Raw genomic sequence first — 19,512 nt, 5'->3', positions numbered from 1 at the left:
TAATAAATCTGCAGGGTCATTTAAGACCTCAGGTAATGGACATTCCTGTCCTTTTGCGAGTCGTCCAAGGCAAGATTCCCATTTCAGGGTTTCAAACTATGGCCAACGATGGAACCAGCAAATTTTCAGTGGTGATAGCAGAACAAAAAGAATGTCAAAAGAGGGAAAGGGATCTAATAGTAAAAGGACTTATTTTTGCTTAACAGCAACGAGGAAGACAACATAAATCACCTCTTGTGGGTCTTTTCCCTAGAAGAGGCTTTGTGCGTGGGAAATCATGTCTCACAAACTTGATTGAGTTTTTTGAAGAAGTAACAAAGAAGATTGATGAAGGCAGAGCAGTAGATGTGATCTGTATGGACTTCAGTAAGGCGTTCGACAAGGTTCCCCATGGGAGACTGGTTAGCAAGGTTAGATCTCATGGAATACAGGGAGAACTATCCATTTGGATGCAGAACTGGCTCAAAGGTAGAAGACAGAGGGTGGTGGTGGAGGGTTGTTTTTCAGACTAGAGGTTTGTGACCAGTGGAGTGCCACAAGGATCGGTGCTGGGCCCTCTATCTTTTGTCATTTACATAAATGATTTGGATGCGAGCATAAGAGGTACAGTTAGTAAGTTTGCAGATGACACCAAAGTTGGAGGTGTAGTGGACAGCGAAGAGGGTTACCTATTTGGTATGCTTTCCTTTATTGGTCAGAGTATTGAGTACAGGAGTTGGGAGGTCATGATGCGGCCGAACAGGACATTGGTTAAGCCACTGTTGGAATATTGTGTGCAATTCTGGTCTCCTTCCTATTGGAAAGATATTCTGAAACTTGAAAGGGTTCAGAAAACATTTACAAGGATGCTGCCAGGGTTGGAGGATCTGAGCTATAGGGAGAGGCTGAACAAGCTGGGGCTGTTTTCCCTGGAGTGTCGGTGGCTGAGGGGTGACCTTATGGAGGTTTACAAAATTATGAGGGGCATGGATGGGATAAATAGACAAAGTCTTTTCCCTGGTGTCGGGGAGTCCAGAACTAGAGGGCATAGGTTTAGGGTGAGAGGGGAATTGATATAAAAGAGACCGAAGGGGCAACTTTTTCATGCAGAGGGTGATATGTGTATGGAATGAGCTGCCAGAGGATGTGGTGGAGGCTGGTACAATTGCAACATTTAAGAGGCATTTGGATGAGTATATTAATAGGAAGGGTTTGGAGGGATATGAGCCGGGTGCTGGCAGGTGGGACTAGATTGGGTTGGGATATCTGGTCGGCATGGATATCTGGTTGGACCAAAGGGTCTGCTTCCGTGCTGTACATCTCTATGACTCTAAGAATTACGCATGAAATTAAAAGTAGAATCTGATCTTTGATATGTCACCAATACTACACAATTAGCATATGACAGAAAGGAATAGGGTGTGCATACATGTTTCAGTAAAATTGAATGGGAGAGAGGTCACACATAACCGAAATACTGTTACAGTTGGACCAAATCACCTGTTTCTGCGCTGTAATTTCTACATAATTCTACTACGTTTAAGGACTAATCCAATTCACTTATCCCTACGCCAGACTAATCAAATTCTTGCTTGAATCAGATACATCTCTTTCCATGCTGGATACAACAATCAAGCAGAAGTCTGTTGCAATCTCCCCCCCAACCCCCAAAATTACATGGTAAAGAGGATACAAAGATTGTTTATTTCTTATACTTCCCTGATGACCAGTTTGCTTCATCCTTGTCCTCTGCAATCCAGTCCAGGAGGGGGTCTGATTGGAAACATTCTAACTTCAGCTAATTATTGAATGGACACAAACTAGACAGGGCTCCTGTGCACCATTTTGTGACTGACATTCAGAGTCTGCTGTTATTATTTCACAGAATTAGGTAGTACAGTAGAAACCTTTTCGACCATTGAGTCTACACAACCAAAAATGTACTACTGCCCAAACCAGGACCACACTGGCTGGCTAAGACCAGATCAGCAGAAGGTAACTCTAAACTGTATCTCTTGACATTCTGCTGGGAAGCTGGAAACTATCAGCAGGGTTAACCCTCTGCGTCTAAAATATCTTCAGCCAGAATTGAAAGCCCTGTTACATTGAGATATGTTATAGTGTCTGATCAGGACTACCTTAGCTGCAGGTACACTCATCTTGTAAAATTTGCATATTAATACATTACCCATGACAGGAAGATACACACATTTGGAAAGCCCCTTGGACATATCACCATGGATTCGACTGTCCTTTTGGGCGTTACAATCATCTTGATGTGCACAGGTGGGCAACCCAAAAGAATAGTGGATGGTGGAAATCTCAAACAAAACCAGGAAGTGCTGGAGAAACTCAGCAAGATTGGCAGCTTGACTCATTGATAGACTGAAAGCAGCTGGAAAAAGGTAGGACTTCTATGATTGGGGGCAGGGGCACAGACAGTGAGAGAAAGATGGATTGAGGGGAGTGGGGTAGGGGTGGACGTGGGGGGCAACAGAGTGAGTCAAACAGATAGAGATTGTGCCCTGAGAAATGAAGTGAAGTGATGGGATTGCTGATAGCAAGCCAGGGATTCATGGAATTGAAAACTGTTAACTTGGGAGAGAATTTGGACTTGGAAGACTTTTGGATAAGAAAGACTTTCTCTGCTGCCATAGTTATGCTGAACAACTTGGCTGTATTATCACCACAACAAACAGCCAATTTATGATTTTATTCATGGCAGCTCACTTAATAATTGTACCAGATTTGACCAGTTTTTGCATGACAGAGAGTTATGATAGACTGTATATTTGCAGTACAACATTCAGGTACCTGACACAAAAGGAAGACCATAATAAGAAAAGGCTCTTCCGAAATCAGAAATACCCACCATCATCCTTAAAGATATGCGAACTTCCTCCACATCTGTTTCCTTACCCAGAATTAATTATTTTTAAAATAAATCTAGCAATTTAAGCCGCCTGCATTCTGGATGAAATGAGCGCCGCTAAAGGTTCAGACATTATAGAATGAGTCAATCAATCAAGCACATTATTAACACTAGCAGAATTAAAACTTAGTTGGAAAAAAACAGTCACAGTTAGCAAAGCAGAAGTCCATGAAAATTTCTTTAGGAATTTGCTCTTTGGGTGAAGAAACAATATCAGTAAACAACATCATTTTATTTGGTTTATCAGGGCTCTGACTAGCACCTCGGCTACCTGGGGCAGGAGAAATACTTTGCAGCTTTCTTTTATTAGAAGTGATTTTAGTCATCTCTGTAATGAGGATAGCTTTGTGAAATAAGTTGTATCAAGTCATCTTGCTATTCTACAAGTACCATGCCATATCTTCAGAACTCAAAGAACAATGAAATATTAACATATGCAAATATCCTGAGTATCAGTCACTAGTGAGAGTTCATTAGGTTTGATGAGACTCTCAAAGTATCAGCTGGGCTCAAGAAATAGCAAGGTTCTGGCAGGCTAGAGCAGAAAAGCACTGATCAAAGCAAACTTTGAAAAATCAGAGAGGAGTCTGAAAAGGTCAAATTACATTCGGAAATAAAGTGCACAAGGAACTATATTTGTGCACTGAAACGTGGATATACTTATAGCACATTCAATACTGATGGGAGAAGAGCAAGATGAGAGCATTCAATACAATGTACAATAGTGTTATTAATTGAAGTTGTTGGAGGTTATCAGTGTCATAAATCTATAGAGGCAGTGACTTTTCAGTTTTCCTCCACAAGGATAGCAGATTACCAGTAATAATTGAAGATTGTTATTAAAATTCTCTTTTATTCAGAAGAACTGTACACAATAAAATTACCTTTCAAAAACATAGAAAATACTAGTGTTGTAACTTCACTAGTGTTAGTAATGTGAACAGAATGATTGACTCATTCTATCATGCCTAAAGCTTTGGCGGTAATTAATTCCCATTTTTCTCCTACATAATTTAATCCCTTTAGTCCTAAGTGCCATATCCAGTTCTTTCTTGAAATCATACAATGTTTCGGCCTCGACTACTCTCCACGGCAGAGAATTCCATAGACTCACCAGGTGAAGCAATTTCTCCTTAGCTCAGACCTAAATGTTTTGCCCCATATCATTAAACTGTGGTTCTAGATTCTCCCATCACCAGAAGCAACCTTCCTGCATCTACCATGTCAACAGCAGTTAAAATTTTATAGGATTCTGAGATTCCCCACATTCTTCTGAACTCTCGTGAATGTAATCCTACCCAATTCGCCCTGTCTTCATACATCAGTCTTGCCTTTCCAGGAATCAGTCTGGTAAATTTTCACTGTGCTCCATCTATAGCAAGAGCATTGTTCCTCAGGTAAGGAGAGCAAACCTACAAAAAAATTCCAAGTGTGGTCTCACCCAAGGCCTTGTTTAATTGCAAGACATCACTGCCCCTGTATTCGCATCCATTCACTATGAAGGCCCATGTACAGTTTGCTTTCCTTAGCAACTGCTGCAGCTGTAGGTTACTTTGGTGGAAAGGCCACGCAGGTCTTGTTCCACAATCCCCTCTTTCAATTTAGAGCTATTCAGATGATAATCCACCTTCCTTTGTTTCATCCCAAAATGGATAATCCCACATTTGCCATGCACTTGTCCATTCTCTAAACTTGCCCAGATCACACTGAAGGATCTCTACATCCTCACAGCCCTCTCCAATCCAGCTTTATGTCATATGCAAACTTAGAGATATTACATTTAGTTCCCTCATCTAAATTATTAATATATATTTATATGTAAGTGTGAATAGTGGAGGCCCTAGTATTGATCCCTGTGGTACCCCAATGGTCACTGCCTGACATTCAAAAAAAGCCATTCTTCATATTCTGTGTCCTGTCCACTATCCATTTCACAAACGACAGCCCCTCCACAATTGCATGTGCTTTAGTTTCACAAGCTAGTCTCTTATGTAGAAAATCAGAGAAAAGCTTCTGCAAATCCAAATAAAGCACATTCACTAGCTCACCCTCATCAACTGAGAGTTGGCATCCTTGAAAAATTACAATAGATTTGTCAAGCAAGACTTCCATATTATAAATCTATGCTGACTCTGTACGATACTGTCACTGCTTTTCAAACGTTCAGCTGTTAAATGGTTTATGATGGATTAAAATATTTCAACTTTAAAGCATTTTCCCCATGACTGGCATCAAGCTGATTGGTCAGTGATTCCTGGTTTTCTTTTTTTAAAATAGAGGGATTACATTAGCTACCCTCCAATCTGTAGGAACCGTCCCACAGTCTCTCCTAATCACTTGCAATATTTTATGGCTAAAATTAATTCTACATTAAATTCTACTGGAGATCAAACTTAGTTTTAAAACTACCTTTTCTGTTAAAAGATTTCCAAATATGAACACACTTCCATAAAAAAGTGCAGCTTTCAGCAAAGCTCTAGCAATGAAATTGTAGACACGAAGAATAAAATTAGTTTTATCTAAATGAATAAATAAACCAAAACCAACTTTATCCAGAGTTTTGAGTCACATCTAGAGTGGTACTCTGGTTTGGTATTCTCAGTAAATTCACCAATTAGCGAGATTTTTGAATCAATTTCCCACTAAATCCTTGTAGGGAGTGATTGGGAGGGTGGGGGGTGTGATATCGGCACACAGACCTGCTTTTCTAAGAGAAAGGACAGTGTGTGGAACTATTATTCTATGACAAACATTTATTAAAGCATCGATTTTTACCAGGATTGGATGATTAGCGAGTCAGCACTCGGATTTTGTTAAAAAACAGTTTATCAGCAACTTCTATACACCTCTTTTGCAAGTACTGTATTTAATTGTGCTTGGGATTTCTTTATTAAGTCTGCTCCAGTGACTATAACTACATTTTATTGCTTTTTATTAGAATAGGATATAAAATAATTGTTTGCAATTCCTGGTGCTCAATTTTCACATGTTTTTCCCAAGAGCAGATCTACCAAATCTACTTCGGTTTTAAGAGATCAAATCAAATTTTCACAACTTCTCGTCATCGTTCCATCCTTGATAGTTGTTCTTGACCACAGGTACCCGAGTGAACAGCACTATGATAATAGTCGCACCACTCAAAATGCAACAGTCCAACAAGGATGTTCACCATATCATCCCAAGAGTAACTGGTGATGGACAACAAATGCTGACCTTGCCCACAGTAACACAACTCATGGCTAATTTTAAAACAAGTCAGAATGCCTTAAGATACTACCAGATGGTCTCAAAAGATGTATAGGGTGTTGCCGCTTCATCACCTTAGTAATGGTGTACTTCAGTCAATGACACATTTAAATACTTTCTGAATCTGCCAGAAAACTGTCTTGCACCATTTACAAATTCAAACTTCTGTGATGATGCAAATCTATAGTCAATAATAAATACGAAGGAGGAAAGTCATGTTCCAACTGAACTGCAGCAAAATAAACACTGATGCCTTAGCAGAGATCTCAAATCTGGTGTATATTAAAAAATCATTAGGTATTGGACATGATGGCTGTGAAAATCAGCAGCTGTGCTGGCAGACTCTTGCTGAAAGGGGCATGATTTATTTATTACTTTAGAGAGATGATGGGGAAGGAAGTAAAGGGGAGCACCACATCCTTAGCGACACATGGTCCTGTCACCTCTACTGCAGGGCATTCCTCAGATATGCCACCCTAAAGACAGATTCTTCTCGATCTCCTAACCTCAATAATCTTATTAAGACAGAGACAGCACATGTATTTTGGCCCTTACACCAAGATTTGGCCTCCTGTGGACTTTTAGAACCTTGGTTGTCTCCATTCCTGAATGGATAGGGAATTATATTTACACTAAAAAGCTGTCACCATCCAATCAGGGGAGAAAATACCAGCTTAAATAAAGCCATGAGAGTAATATTGACACCACATCTCTAACTGACATCTCTAGTTTATATGGGGCTTTATCTGGATTAGCAGTTCTACTGTAAGAAATTATGTTATGAAATTATACAAGGAGGGTCGAGCAGGTAAAAACGAAATTCCCGGGTAAGGAGGACAGAAAACCAAGATATTTGGGCTAAATTAAGAGAATTGGCAATCCATAAGATGGGGACAAGGGTATTGGAGAGGAACATATCATGATTTATGTCACCCTCTAAAACTCTGGGCTATTAGTGGGCAGCCTGTTGCTTTGTGGCTTCTTTTGTACAATATGCTACTCACTTGCACAAAGAAACTAAATTCCTTCTTTCTCTATTCAAATTAGAAACTTCACAAACTTTATAACCTTATCAGAGATGAACTCCATGTCATTTTTAGCATGCACTATTTTCAATCTAATTTCACAACCTTTATACAATGCATCTTTGCATTAACTTTTGTTCTGAAAGTTACTTTCCTATAAACCGGACTGAATACTTCAGATTTGTGTCAGTGTTTCTGCAGGTATTATTGAAGGACGTGAAGTAATTCAGAAAACGTGTTGGTATTTGGGACATCTGATTTTGCTACCGGAGGCACTTTTGTGTCTCTTATTCTTTCAGCCCTTGAGGGAGGGGCTGGTTGTAGAATTCACAAAGAATAAATGTTGTTTTGTAAACTGTCAATAAAAAACAGGCTCAGGATGGAAGTGAAACCACAGATATTGTGGAAACAAAAAGAGACATCATTAATAGAAACATGGTTTCATCATCCAAGTCAATTTTCAGGAGAAACAGATGGCCAAAACTACACACTTTTCCTAATACTGTTAAACATGTCCCTGTTGTTTTACTCTGATTTTCATTAAATGGTAGAAAAGAATGTTTCCTGAATGCATGTTAAAGCAAAGGAGTATAGTCTGTATTAAAGATTTGGGGTCTTAAAATAATGAAGAAAATTAAAATACAAGGTCTTGCATAAAACAATAAAAATGACAAACACAAAACTACAAGTCGAATATTCTCATCCAAATAAAAAATATACTTTGAGCAAAACAAGAAAATGGCTGCTGATGCCTACCTAGCCACTGTGGTTGCATAGAAATGAAACAGAAAAATGCCAGAGATCTAGTATTTTTGGAACACAATTATTAAGGGGTGGTTCATCAATCAGATCTTCAATATTTCAAGAATACAAAAAGAATGTAGTTTTCAATGTAAATGATATTAAATGCATTTTAATATACTTTTAAAATCTAACTCATTTGTCGCTGTGAATAGTTGGGCTTGTATATACGGTCGAGAGATTAACATCCAGATTCAGCAACTCTTTCCTTTATTTTTCATTACAGTTGAAACCTAACATGAACAGTTCTGAGCAAATCCTATTTCAGGTCACACTTTTAATTGCTGAAAATTAGATACTTGTCTTGAAAGGACACTGCTGAGAAGCTTAACTAGCCCAGTTTATAAAAAAACCATCTACATTTTTTAAATTTAAAAAAATGACATTTGCTTTTAATTAAGTTAGAGGTATAAAGTGAATATCCAGTCACAAGGCATGAAGAATTATGTCAAATTATCCATCCATTGGTGGAAAGTGTATCCTTTTAATTAAACTAAACTGCACAGAATTGTTTAAAGAGGCATTTACTGCAAAAAAGCTTAACACATCTCACCAATTAAAGATTACTGCAGTGTGTTATACATATCTGTCAAAAGAGACAACAGTGATGTTACTAAAAATCTTTCCTCTGGACTGATACTTCCCAATGCACCTCATTAAAGCTGAAACTGTTAGTGTGAGATTAACAGAAGTGTTCTGTGCAGAATTGTGTGCAGTTTTCTAAAATCCACCTCGGGATTTCTCTGCATCCTTTGCGTTATAACTTGGTGAACAGGTTAACAAAAATAGAAAAGCAAATAAATGCAAAATTCAAGAAATTATTATAAATGATTGAGTTCAATGATTAATACAAATCCACTGGTTAGCCATAGCAAATGTAGTCTTCTGAGCTATACAATTTTATGATTAAATTTGCCAGTATTAAAGCACTAATTTTCAACCCCAATCAGTTTGACTAAATGACTGAGTTATGAATCCTTAAAGTTGCATGACCCCACAATTAGCTATGTTCACCAAAGCAAGAAGCTCTTGTAAAAGGAACTTTAATTTAAATACAATTGAATTAAAATGCATTTCAAGCAACTGTTTTGCTTGTGCCATTGTACAGTCATCAGTGTCTGCAGGAAGACTGTGATCATTACCTCTATCACACACAATTCCTAGATTTTCCCTGCAGCTTCTGTGAGGGAATGCTTGTGTGCACAGCAAGTCTTGATTATGATGAATTGATTTAGTGATGTATCATGGGGACTTTTGTAAACAGTGAGGTCATACAACTCCTATATACCCAATACGTCTTCATTCATTTTTATATTTGTATAAAAATTTAAAATAAAAAAGCAGTTTTAAATTTCTCATCACAAATCATGCACAAAAATGCCATTTGGTTGTGCGTGCGTGTGCACACACACACACACACACACACACACACACACACACACACACACAAAGAGAAAGGTTGTTTAATAACTTTTGTTTCTAATGGTGATTCAGAATCTGTGTAAGTGCTACTCTGAGAAGGAAGCTGCTTCTCCGTAGTGCCTTTTTTGGTCCCAAACGTCATCCACATATAAACATGCTTTAAAGACCTACCTAATCCACCTGCAACAAGGTGAAACACCAACATTTCTTCGAAAACTCTTTTAAACCACTGCTTGCACGGCAAACATCCAGTCACTACTGTAGTGATTTCAGAATAAGCCACTTTAGAAACAAGCCACCTACATGAACTCTACACAGTAATGTTAATATAAATTTAAAATCTACATTATGTTTCTAAAAAGCTATCATTTAAAACTTGCCTGAAGCCTATTGTCACAGTTCTAAACAAGAAATGTACTTTGTACAATTAATACAAATTAAATTCCTTCTCTAAGAAGCTCACAAGTTATAGGCATTAAGAGTATAACAGAAACATATTACAAAACATTTACAAAATAAATACAAATACTATCCAACGGTACTTTACTTCTTTCATTAAGCAAATAGAAAACTTCTTCTATTCATCATTCAGACTTTGACTTCTTGGCACCGCCGCTTTTAGTGCTGCAATGACACAAGGCATTGTGTTAAAAGCTTTATTTTACTGTGGCCATATGCTCTAATATTCTAATAAGCATACCCTCTTCCAGTGGCTTCCTTCTGAGCAGTGTCATTTGCCACCATGCATCTTTGACGCAGCAGATAATCAGAAAGGCTAATGGAATGTTGGCCCTTATTTAAAGGGGGTTAGAGTACAAGAGTACAGAAGTCTTACTGCAATCGTTCAAAGTACTGGTGAGACCACATCTGGCGCAGATGACAGCAGTTTTAGTCCCCTTATTTAAGGGGAGGTACCATTTTGCTAGACATAGGTCAGAGAAGGTTCACTATGGAGGGATTGTCTTATGAGCAAAGGTTAAACAGACTGGGATTCCATTTACTGGAGTTTAAAAGAATGAGAAGTAATTTCATTGAAGCATATAGAATTCGTAAGGGGCTTGAGTGAGTAAATACTGAGAAGATATTTACTTTCACGGGACAGTCTAGCACCAGAGGACATAATTTCAGAATAAAGGGACACCAGTTTAAGGCTCAAATGAAGATGAATTTCTTCTCTCAGAGGTTTGTGTGCCTTTCAAACTCCTTGCCACAGACAGTTATAGGGGCAGAGTCCTTGTATATACTTAAGGCTGAGAGAGATAGATCGTTGGTAATAGGGGAATCAAGGATTACAGGGAAACAGCAGGAAAGTGGATGTGAGAAATGATCCTATTGAATAGTAGAGCAGACTCAGGGAGCCGAATAGCTTAATCCCATTACATATGGTTTTATGGAACACGAATGGAATGAAGAGTTTAAGAGATTGATTACAGAGGAGTCACAGTCAAATGAGGGATTGTGGAGAGAATGATGCACGGAAACTCTCTCAGCATGGAAATCTACCTTGAAATCTAGAACAGAATTATTCTAGTTCCATTCATCTAAAATGACAGTGATAGCCAATATTCCCTCTAAGCTGCATGCAGCAGCTCCAACTGTCTGTGCACAGAGTGGTTCTGAAAATCACAGCTACACGTAGGTCTTAGAGGAGCAGGAATGCTGGTGAGGGCCCACTTAAACAACTCCACAATGGGTCTCAGGCATTCCGTTTCCTTGAAGAACTTGGCCGGCAAGACTGTAACACATGCTGTGAACTTGTGCTAAATTTGAAAGACTCTGGAACAACTAGCAAATCAGGCCCATGTCAGTTGTTAATAATTTTCTTTATTCATTCACAGGATGAGGCCGACACTGGCTAGACCAGCACTTATTGCCCATCCTTAAGTGCCAAGAGGGCAGTTAAGAGTCAACCACACTGCTGTGGATCTGAAGTCACATGTAGACCAGACCAGGTAAGGATTGCAGTTTTCTTCCCTAAAGTGAACCAGACGGGTTTCTATGACAATCAACAATGGATTCATTGTAATTATTCAAGCCTTAATTCCATATTTATATTTAATTCAAATTCCACTACCTGCTGCAGCGGGATTTGAACAGGAGTACTCAGAACGTTCTCTGGGTCTCTGGATTAGCAGTCCAGCGATAATACCACTAGGCTGTTGCCTCCCCAAATTGAAGCCAATCAAGGTGTTTCTTAAAGTTCATTCATGGGATGTGGACATCTCTGACTAGGTCAGCATTTATTGCCCAGAGGACAGTTAACAGCCAACCACATCCGCTTTGTGGGTCTGAAGTCACATGCAAGCCAGATGGGGTAAGGGCAGCAGATTTCCTTCCCTCAAGGAGATTAGTGAACCAGATGGGTTTATACAATTGACAGAAGTTACATGGTTGCTATTCTATTAGCACTTCTCTATTTGACTCAAGCGACCTTGCTGTAAGGTAGATTTTTGCAAGGGTGACACAGATTCCTAAGTTTGTAACATTTAGTGAGGCTTCAGCTCAGTAGAAATGTTGGCACTTTGCACACAGGTGAACACATTTTGATCCAGGTTTTCAGGAGAGTGAAGAAATGTATGGTGACCAGTATGTTAGGGCATGCACTTGTATGTTTCTGAATTAGGCACTATGTGGAACCACAATTCTAACATACAAGAGTTCAGTTTTATGCGTGTGTGTGTAAAATTCATTCTTGCACATCTTAACTGTTTTGATCATCATACCTGGAACCTACAAACCTTTCTTCAAGGTAAAAAAGGTGCTGCTTAATATGAGAGTAAAGTTCAAAAGATTGGTGTAAAATAATAATGCCTAATGAAAGGAGAACAGGCATGATCATCAGAACAACTGGATGTAAGTTATTTAAACAACGGTGATCCCAACACTGGAACGAAACACATGACCTTCCAGTTAAACACTGGCTGATAAACCCTCATAGCAAAAATGGTCCACACCAATACTGTTAATGCAAGGTGGATTGATAACAACTTGGAAAGCAATTAGAAACCTTGTTCAATTCTCTTTGCTGTTAATCTCAATTGAAAAGAAAAATCCCAAACACTGCAAATGGATTGTCCATTCATTGCAAGGTCACTTCTTGCTACTGGTGCAGAGCAATTTCCCTCATTATGACTTTCAGTAGAGTCGTGTGAAAGTCTTGTTTATTTATATTCTTATTGCAGTATAAATAGATAAGACCAAGGAAAGTACCTCCTCGCAGAAACTCACTTACCTATCTGGTGATGTTGTCGGCCGTTTTACAGTGCCTTTGCTTCCTTGAACACCTGTGTCTAAACAACATAAAGACCCCAAATCGTGAAAGTTCCTTTGTACACGTGCATCTCCAGCAATGCACACAGGAATGTTACATTCACCACTATATTAATTAATTCTATAGGCATTTCCTTTGCCAATGATCCTCTTGAGAAAAATTCAAATCAACTATTATAAACAATTATTTTTATATTTTGTAATATTTCCCAAAATATCAGCAAGAGTTTTACTGTATGCTACTTATAAGCTAAGTTACAAAAAAGAAAAAATTTAACATCTTACGATGAGATGTATTTCTTAAATTGAGAAGTATTTCTAATTCACTCAACTAGTTCAATCAATACAGTTAAAACATCATTCAAACTATACAGCTCAGCAGTGGTGGTTCTAAATAAACTTTGAAAAATCCACACTAATATGCGGTGCTGTGGTATCACATACTCACCTGTGATCCTATATGTGACAGATCACTGGTTCTAAATTGCAAGACTACAAACCACAATTGAAGAGTTTTGTATGTTTTCATATCAAATACAACATAATTGGTGGAAGTTTATTTTATTAATTATGGACAGAGGACTTTACATTCCATTCATATCAAGACCACAATCAAGTGATCATTTAACATTGGAGTTAAGAGAGCTCCCAATTACTACGGGTCTGGAGTCATATGTAGACCAGACTGCAAGAATGTCAGATATGTTCCTTAGATGAATCAGATGGTTCTTGGGACAATCTGGCAGCTTCACTTAATGAACTGAATTTAACATACCAACCTGCCATGGCGAATTTGAACCCATGACTCCATATCATTCATCCACCCTTTGGATTATCTACTCCTGTGAACCATTTTCTGTAGAGTAAGGGTGTACTGGTGTACAATGATGGAAGATTTCTACTTCATTTTTATTACAATGGACTCAACCCAGAGTTTTGGCAGAATATGAATTGTGCAATTTCATCCTGCTTTTCTGTGTATAGACCTGTATACTTGCACAGGTTGAACTGTACAGTCCTTGAGCGACAAGCTGAGTGGTAGGGTGTGGTCGGGTATATAGTGAGGCAAGGCCAGGGATAGCAGGGGTGTCATTCTAACCCCATGGAATTGTATCAGTGTTGGGAAAAGCAGTTTAAAGACAGTTAGTCGAGCAATGAGACATGGACGTGGCTGATTTGCTGAGCGCCGGGTCTGCTTCAACTGAAACCTCCCACCACGTGAAGACATTTATGCTCAAATCAAATCACACTTGTATTTAAAATATGTGTGAAGATTCAAGTCTTGCAGGAAAGATCCACTTGTAAATGATTAAATAACATTTAGAAACATTTAGGGCGTTTAAGGTTTTTGTTTTACAAAAACAAAAAGATTCCACATGTCTGAACACCAATAATCAAGCAGTCATATAGTGCCTTTCACCGTGTCATTCAGGCCATAACTAGTTTTATATTAATTTAAATATTTCACCAAGGTTGATTTTGTACAATGGCTTATAACCATAAACTCAAAGATATTTTACCTAAAAGTGTAATAGTGTACTTGAAAATATTTTGATTACAAAAATCAATTACATAATAATTGGACATTTTACACTTTTACAATGCATTTTGCAGCAGACAACCTGCACCCAGTACTGTCCAAAATCAGATTGTACTATGGCTGTACATTTATGTTTCATATATTTCAGAAGTAATACAATTTGTAAATCAAGCCAATTGGCCTTGCTGTATGATATTACAACAGGAGTTATCTTTTCTTAATCTCATTTCTTTCTTCATTCCTTACAGCCTTTATATAAAAAAAGTTGTTTCATGGGAGCTGGACATCAGCAGCAAGCCAGCAATTGTTGCCCATTCCTAATTATCCTTAAACTGTGGTTTGTTGAGTCAAAGGCACTTCAGAGGGCTATGCCAAGTTGACTACATTGTGTGCATTTTCAGTCACATGTGCATGAGACAAGGGATGGACAGCAAACCCGAAAGGGCAATAACGAATACAAAGTATGTTTCCATGTCAAATCAAATGATAGTCCTGTGATCACCATTACCGAAAATAGATATCAATTCCAGATTTGTTAATTAACTGACTTTAAATGTCACCTGTTGCTGAGGCTGGTTTTGAACTCCCTGCCTTTGTATTATTAGCCTGAGTCTCTGGATTACTAATCCAGTGACAACACCACTCGCCTCACTGCCTTCCCTCTTCCTTTTAATATTCAAATCATGTTCCATTTTACTTTTTGCCTCAACAAAGTACTCACAGTAAAGCTTAATAATGCAGGAATATTCCTTCTAACTTTGCCTTGCTCTCTGTTGTTAACCCTGATCTTCTGCTCTATTAGTACCAATTTGCCAGCCAGCAAATTAAAATATAAAAAGAGCACATTCGTGCTAAAATATCCATATCAATAATCAGAGTTATATTCACAGTGATAAACAAACAATCGATAGTATTTTCCTAAAAGCTTTGAATTTTGTATCTTACAACCCAGTGAAACACACTGCAGGGGTGCCCAAATTAGTGTAAACTCATTACCTTGAAGCCATCTAACTTGTGTAGCCGGTCCATATCCCTTCTCATTCCGCGCTGCAATCCTAAAAATTATGGCAGGCTTCGTTGTACAATCAATATGTGCATTTGCAAGGTGTGACGAGGACACTACACAAGATGGCTTCGCACCACAGTACACCCGCATAAAGGCCAACTGCGCTGGGCTTCCAGACTTTGTTTCTGTCACCTGAATGCTACGCACTGCTAAATAAACAGAGTACTCCAGAATTTTGCCAGCAGTTGTTGCAGGCGGTTCCCAGGTAAGATGAGCACCATCTACACTCTAAAAAGGGGAATATTGAGAAATCAAAATCAGTGCATTCATCAACATTTTTCTTTGACATTTCTTGACACAGCATCCAAAGTTAACTTACAAAGCGTTTAAAAAGGTTCAACGTGATAGACTGGTTAGTAAGGTTAGATCATACTGGATCCAGGGGGGAGCTAGCCAACTGGATACAAAATTGGCTTGAAGGTGGTACACTGAGTGTGGTGGTAAAGGGTGGTTTTTTGGACTAAAGGTCGATAACCAGCGGTGTGCCAAAAGGATCCACTATTTTTTGTTATTTATACAAATGATTTAGATGTAAACATAGGAGGAATGGTAAAAGTTAGTTTGCAGATGACATCAAAATAAGTGGAATAGTGGACAATGAAGATTATCGCACAGTACATCGGAATCTTGATTAGATGAGCCAACAGAGAGATCGATGGAGTTTAATTTTGATAAATGTAGGTGTCGCATTTTGGAAGCCAAACCAGGATAGGATTTATATCGTTTATGGTGGACCCCGAATTGCCAAACAAAGCCACCTAAAGGTGCAGATGCATAGTTCCTTGAAAGCAGAGGCGTACGAAAACAGGGTGATGAAGGCGGCATTTGGCATGCGTGCCTTCATCGGTCAGAAGAGTAGAGGAGGTGAGATGTCATCTTATGGCTGTTCAGAACATTGATGAGATCACTTTTAGAATAATGCGTATGATTCTTGTCACCCTTCTCTAGGGAGGATGCTTTAAAACTTGAGAAGCTGTAGAAAAGATTTACAAGAATGTTTCTAGGGGGGTTTGAGTTATAGGGAGAGGCTCAATAGGTTGGGGCTTTTTTCTCTAGAGTATTAGAGACTGGGGAGTAAACTTAAACAGATTTATAAAATATTGGGGGGAGGCATGGTTTGGGTGAACAGCCAAAGTCTTTTTCCTATGGTGGGGAAGTCTAAGGACTGGAGGGTATAGGTTTAAGGTGAGAACTTTAAAAAGGACCCGAGGAGTAATGTTTTCACACAAAGTGACGCATGTATGGAATGAACTGCCAAAGGAAGTGGAGGAGGCAAGTACAATTACAACATTTAAAACGCTTGTGGATGGCTGTATAAATAGGAAGGGTTCAGAGGGACATGGGCCAAATGCTGGCAAATGGGACTGGAGCAGATAGGGAAGTTTAGTTGAGCATGGGTGTGTTAGACCGAAGTGTCTGTTTTCGTGATGTATGACTCTACAACTTTTACAATAATTGCTTACTCAATACCTAAACACATTTCCATAATTTTTATTATGGTGTTGCCATTTTATCCCTTAGGCTTAATTTGAAAATATATATTTGAAGTGCATCACAAAATGCCTTGCTTCCCCCAGAAGTTATTGATTTTAAGTGAAAATGGTTCAACAAGTAAAAGGTTACAAAGCTCAATAGATTACAATAGTTCCAAAGTGTAGAGAAAAACATTTCTGGTAGACTCCAGTCTTTGATTCCACTTTGTACCTTGGTAATTTTTATAGCAGATGGAGCTCCAGGGAATCCAGGGAGACAGGTTTTGAATGCACATATCTCACTGAATGAGCCCCTTCCACATGCATTGATTCCAGCAACTCTGAACTTATATGCAGTTCCTGGCAGGAGTTCTTGCTTTTTGAGCATGCTGTAGTCTGGAATATTAGCACTTGCATCCTGAAACAAAAAGAAATATTTAAGCTCAATTCGGTTTTGTGAAGTTGCCATTTTTCAAAGGTTCATGCCATTTGTGAGTAATCATTTTATCACTCAATCGGTTTTTGAAAAGTCATTTAATTATCCTAAAAACTCCGGTTGAAATATCTATTTTTGAGGTAAAGGAGTCAACCATGACCTATTAGCAGTGCTGTCACCTGCAAATTGGCATTCTTGTATTCAAGCTCTCTCTAAAGGCACTCTGCATTACCGAGGGAATACTACATTTTTAGGAGATAGTTTTCTTTTAGTTCAAATGTTAACCTGCCCTCAACACCACCTCAGGTGAATGTGAAAGATTTCACAGCAATACGCAAGCAGAAGGGGGAGATATTTTAGCATCTTGACCAGCATTTATCCCCCAATGCCGAAAGCCAATGTCTTAGTCTTCTATTGCATTGACATTTGTGGGACTTTACAGTGTATGAATTGGCTACAAAATGTTCTCATGCTACAATGGTGACTATTCTAAATTAGATTTATAAATAGTAACGTTAATGGTCATTACATGGCTCTGATGAGAATTACAGATAAGATCCAAAAGAAAAGGGTACCAATAAAGGAAGGAGGGAAGGGAGGAATAAACAGACAGTTGCATCAAAACACATTTTACATTTTTAAAATTTTGACACTTGGCATTCCGTTGTGCTTACATATGAAATTATTAGAATGAATTATCTATCCTAAAACCAAAAATTCTTAATTCTTTCATGCATACTGAAATAACTCCACAGGGGCCAGTATCCATCACCAAGTTACTCTTATTTACACGTGGAGAATCCTTGAAACTGATTCGGCTTTCTCAGAGCCAGCTCTCAGTGAACAGGATGTCTGACCCTTCTGTTCTTATCTGTCAGCCAGGGCTCCCTGATTATACCAGATTAACAGCCCCAATCAGGTAACTCATTCAATGAGGTCCATCTGGCTAACTTCATTACAATCATGATACCACTCCCCCTGCGTCAGAGGACATGGGCCGGGTTTTTATTAATATATCTCCTCCTTGGGTGTTTTACGTTGGGTCAGACTCCTCCAACGCTGCTGGGATATGGGTGGCATGTAACACATAGTAGCTCGCCTTTGTGCCTGGGGCATCTTGGAAGAAATTTGTTCTCTTTCGGCGGCAAAGGTGTTGAGGCAACAACATCTATCTCAGATTCTGAGGCATCTCCAATGCTTGATGCAGAGGGAGAACCCACTGGTTCCGGAATAATCGGCAAGGGCACGTTTTGCTTGCGTAATGTTTGAGAGTCTGCAGCTTTCATACAGCCCATGAGCTTGTTCAGGACTATCACCCCTACCTGAATTTTATACATCACTAGATCTGATCATGCCTCTGACCATGCAAGGCCATTCCTGTGGTTCCTACACCAAACTTCCTCCCCTGAAACAAACTGTTGCTTGCACTTAGTGGAGTCTTGTATCCCTGATGTCGTTTCACCCTCCCCAGTGATGAAGCCAGTTGTAGTGCTTGTTTGAAGTCCAGTTGGACTTCAGCTGGTAGGCGCTTTTGAATGGTCACATCATTAATTCCACATACCAAACTGACTCCCAGCATCTCATTACGGGTTAAACCAAAGTCACATGCCTCTGCCAGTTGTTTTAACTTAGTCAAAATTCCCAATACAGATTCTCCCAGTTCTCAAGTTCCAAAGTAACACCGATAGCATTGCAAAATTAAAGGAGGCTTGGGGTTGTAATATTCCTGAACTAAATCCATCAACTCGAGAGGTTTTAGTGCCTTGTGCCTCAGGGAAAGTTAGGTTCCTCATAACCGAAAAAGCTGCGGGTCCACAAGTTATCAGGACAATTATTTATTGCTTTTCATCTGCCCCAATGTCATTTGCCTGGAAAAAACAAGGAGCTCTTTCCACATACTGGACCCAGTCTGAGACGGCAGGATCAAATGATTCAAGCTTCCCAAATAACAGCATGATGCCAGAAGTACTTACCCCAACTTAAAGAACTGTTGTGAGCAAATTTCTTCACGAGCATGCTTTTCTCTTAACGCCACTGAAACATCTCCATGGAGACCAGTATCCCATCAGCAAGTCACCCTAGATTTACACATAGTGGGTCCTTGACACCAATCCAGCTTGCTCAGAGCCAGCTCTCAAAATGGAAAGGATGTCTGACTCTCCTATTTATTTTTTCTTTTTTTTTTCTTCTTTTTTTTCTGTTATTTTTTACTCTCTTGTTTATATCTGTCAGCCAGTGCACCCTGACTGGACCAGATGAACAGCCCCAATCAGGGAACTCATTTCATGACATTCACCTGGCTGACCTCATTACAATCACTACA

The 19,512-nt window shown here is 39.0% G+C and overlaps 1 protein-coding gene across 4 annotated transcripts in view; it reads right to left on the bottom strand.

Annotated features, from left to right (window-relative positions):
• Window positions 1-1,241: 1,241 nt before the first annotated feature.
• LOC122559831 (host cell factor 2-like) overlaps window positions 1,242-19,512 on the bottom strand; it is an 83,177-nt gene continuing 64,906 nt past the window's right edge. For all 4 annotated transcript variants that reach the window (XM_043709924.1, XM_043709926.1, XM_043709923.1 and 1 more), the window contains exons 22-25: window positions 16,986-17,171; window positions 15,212-15,509; window positions 12,638-12,695; window positions 1,242-10,029 (exon numbers count right to left, since the gene is read on the bottom strand). In XM_043709924.1, the coding sequence (XP_043565859.1) occupies window positions 9,990-10,029; window positions 12,638-12,695; window positions 15,212-15,509; window positions 16,986-17,171 (582 nt within the window). In that variant the 3' untranslated portion in view covers window positions 1,242-9,989. The remainder of the gene's footprint in view (window positions 10,030-12,637; window positions 12,696-15,211; window positions 15,510-16,985; window positions 17,172-19,512) is intronic.

Source organism: Chiloscyllium plagiosum, chromosome 19 (genome assembly GCF_004010195.1).
Source record: "Chiloscyllium plagiosum isolate BGI_BamShark_2017 chromosome 19, ASM401019v2, whole genome shotgun sequence".
Taxonomy (NCBI): domain Eukaryota; kingdom Metazoa; phylum Chordata; class Chondrichthyes; order Orectolobiformes; family Hemiscylliidae; genus Chiloscyllium; species Chiloscyllium plagiosum.
Note: the sequence above shows the minus strand (reverse complement) of the source record. Positions and strands in the feature narration are given on the sequence as shown.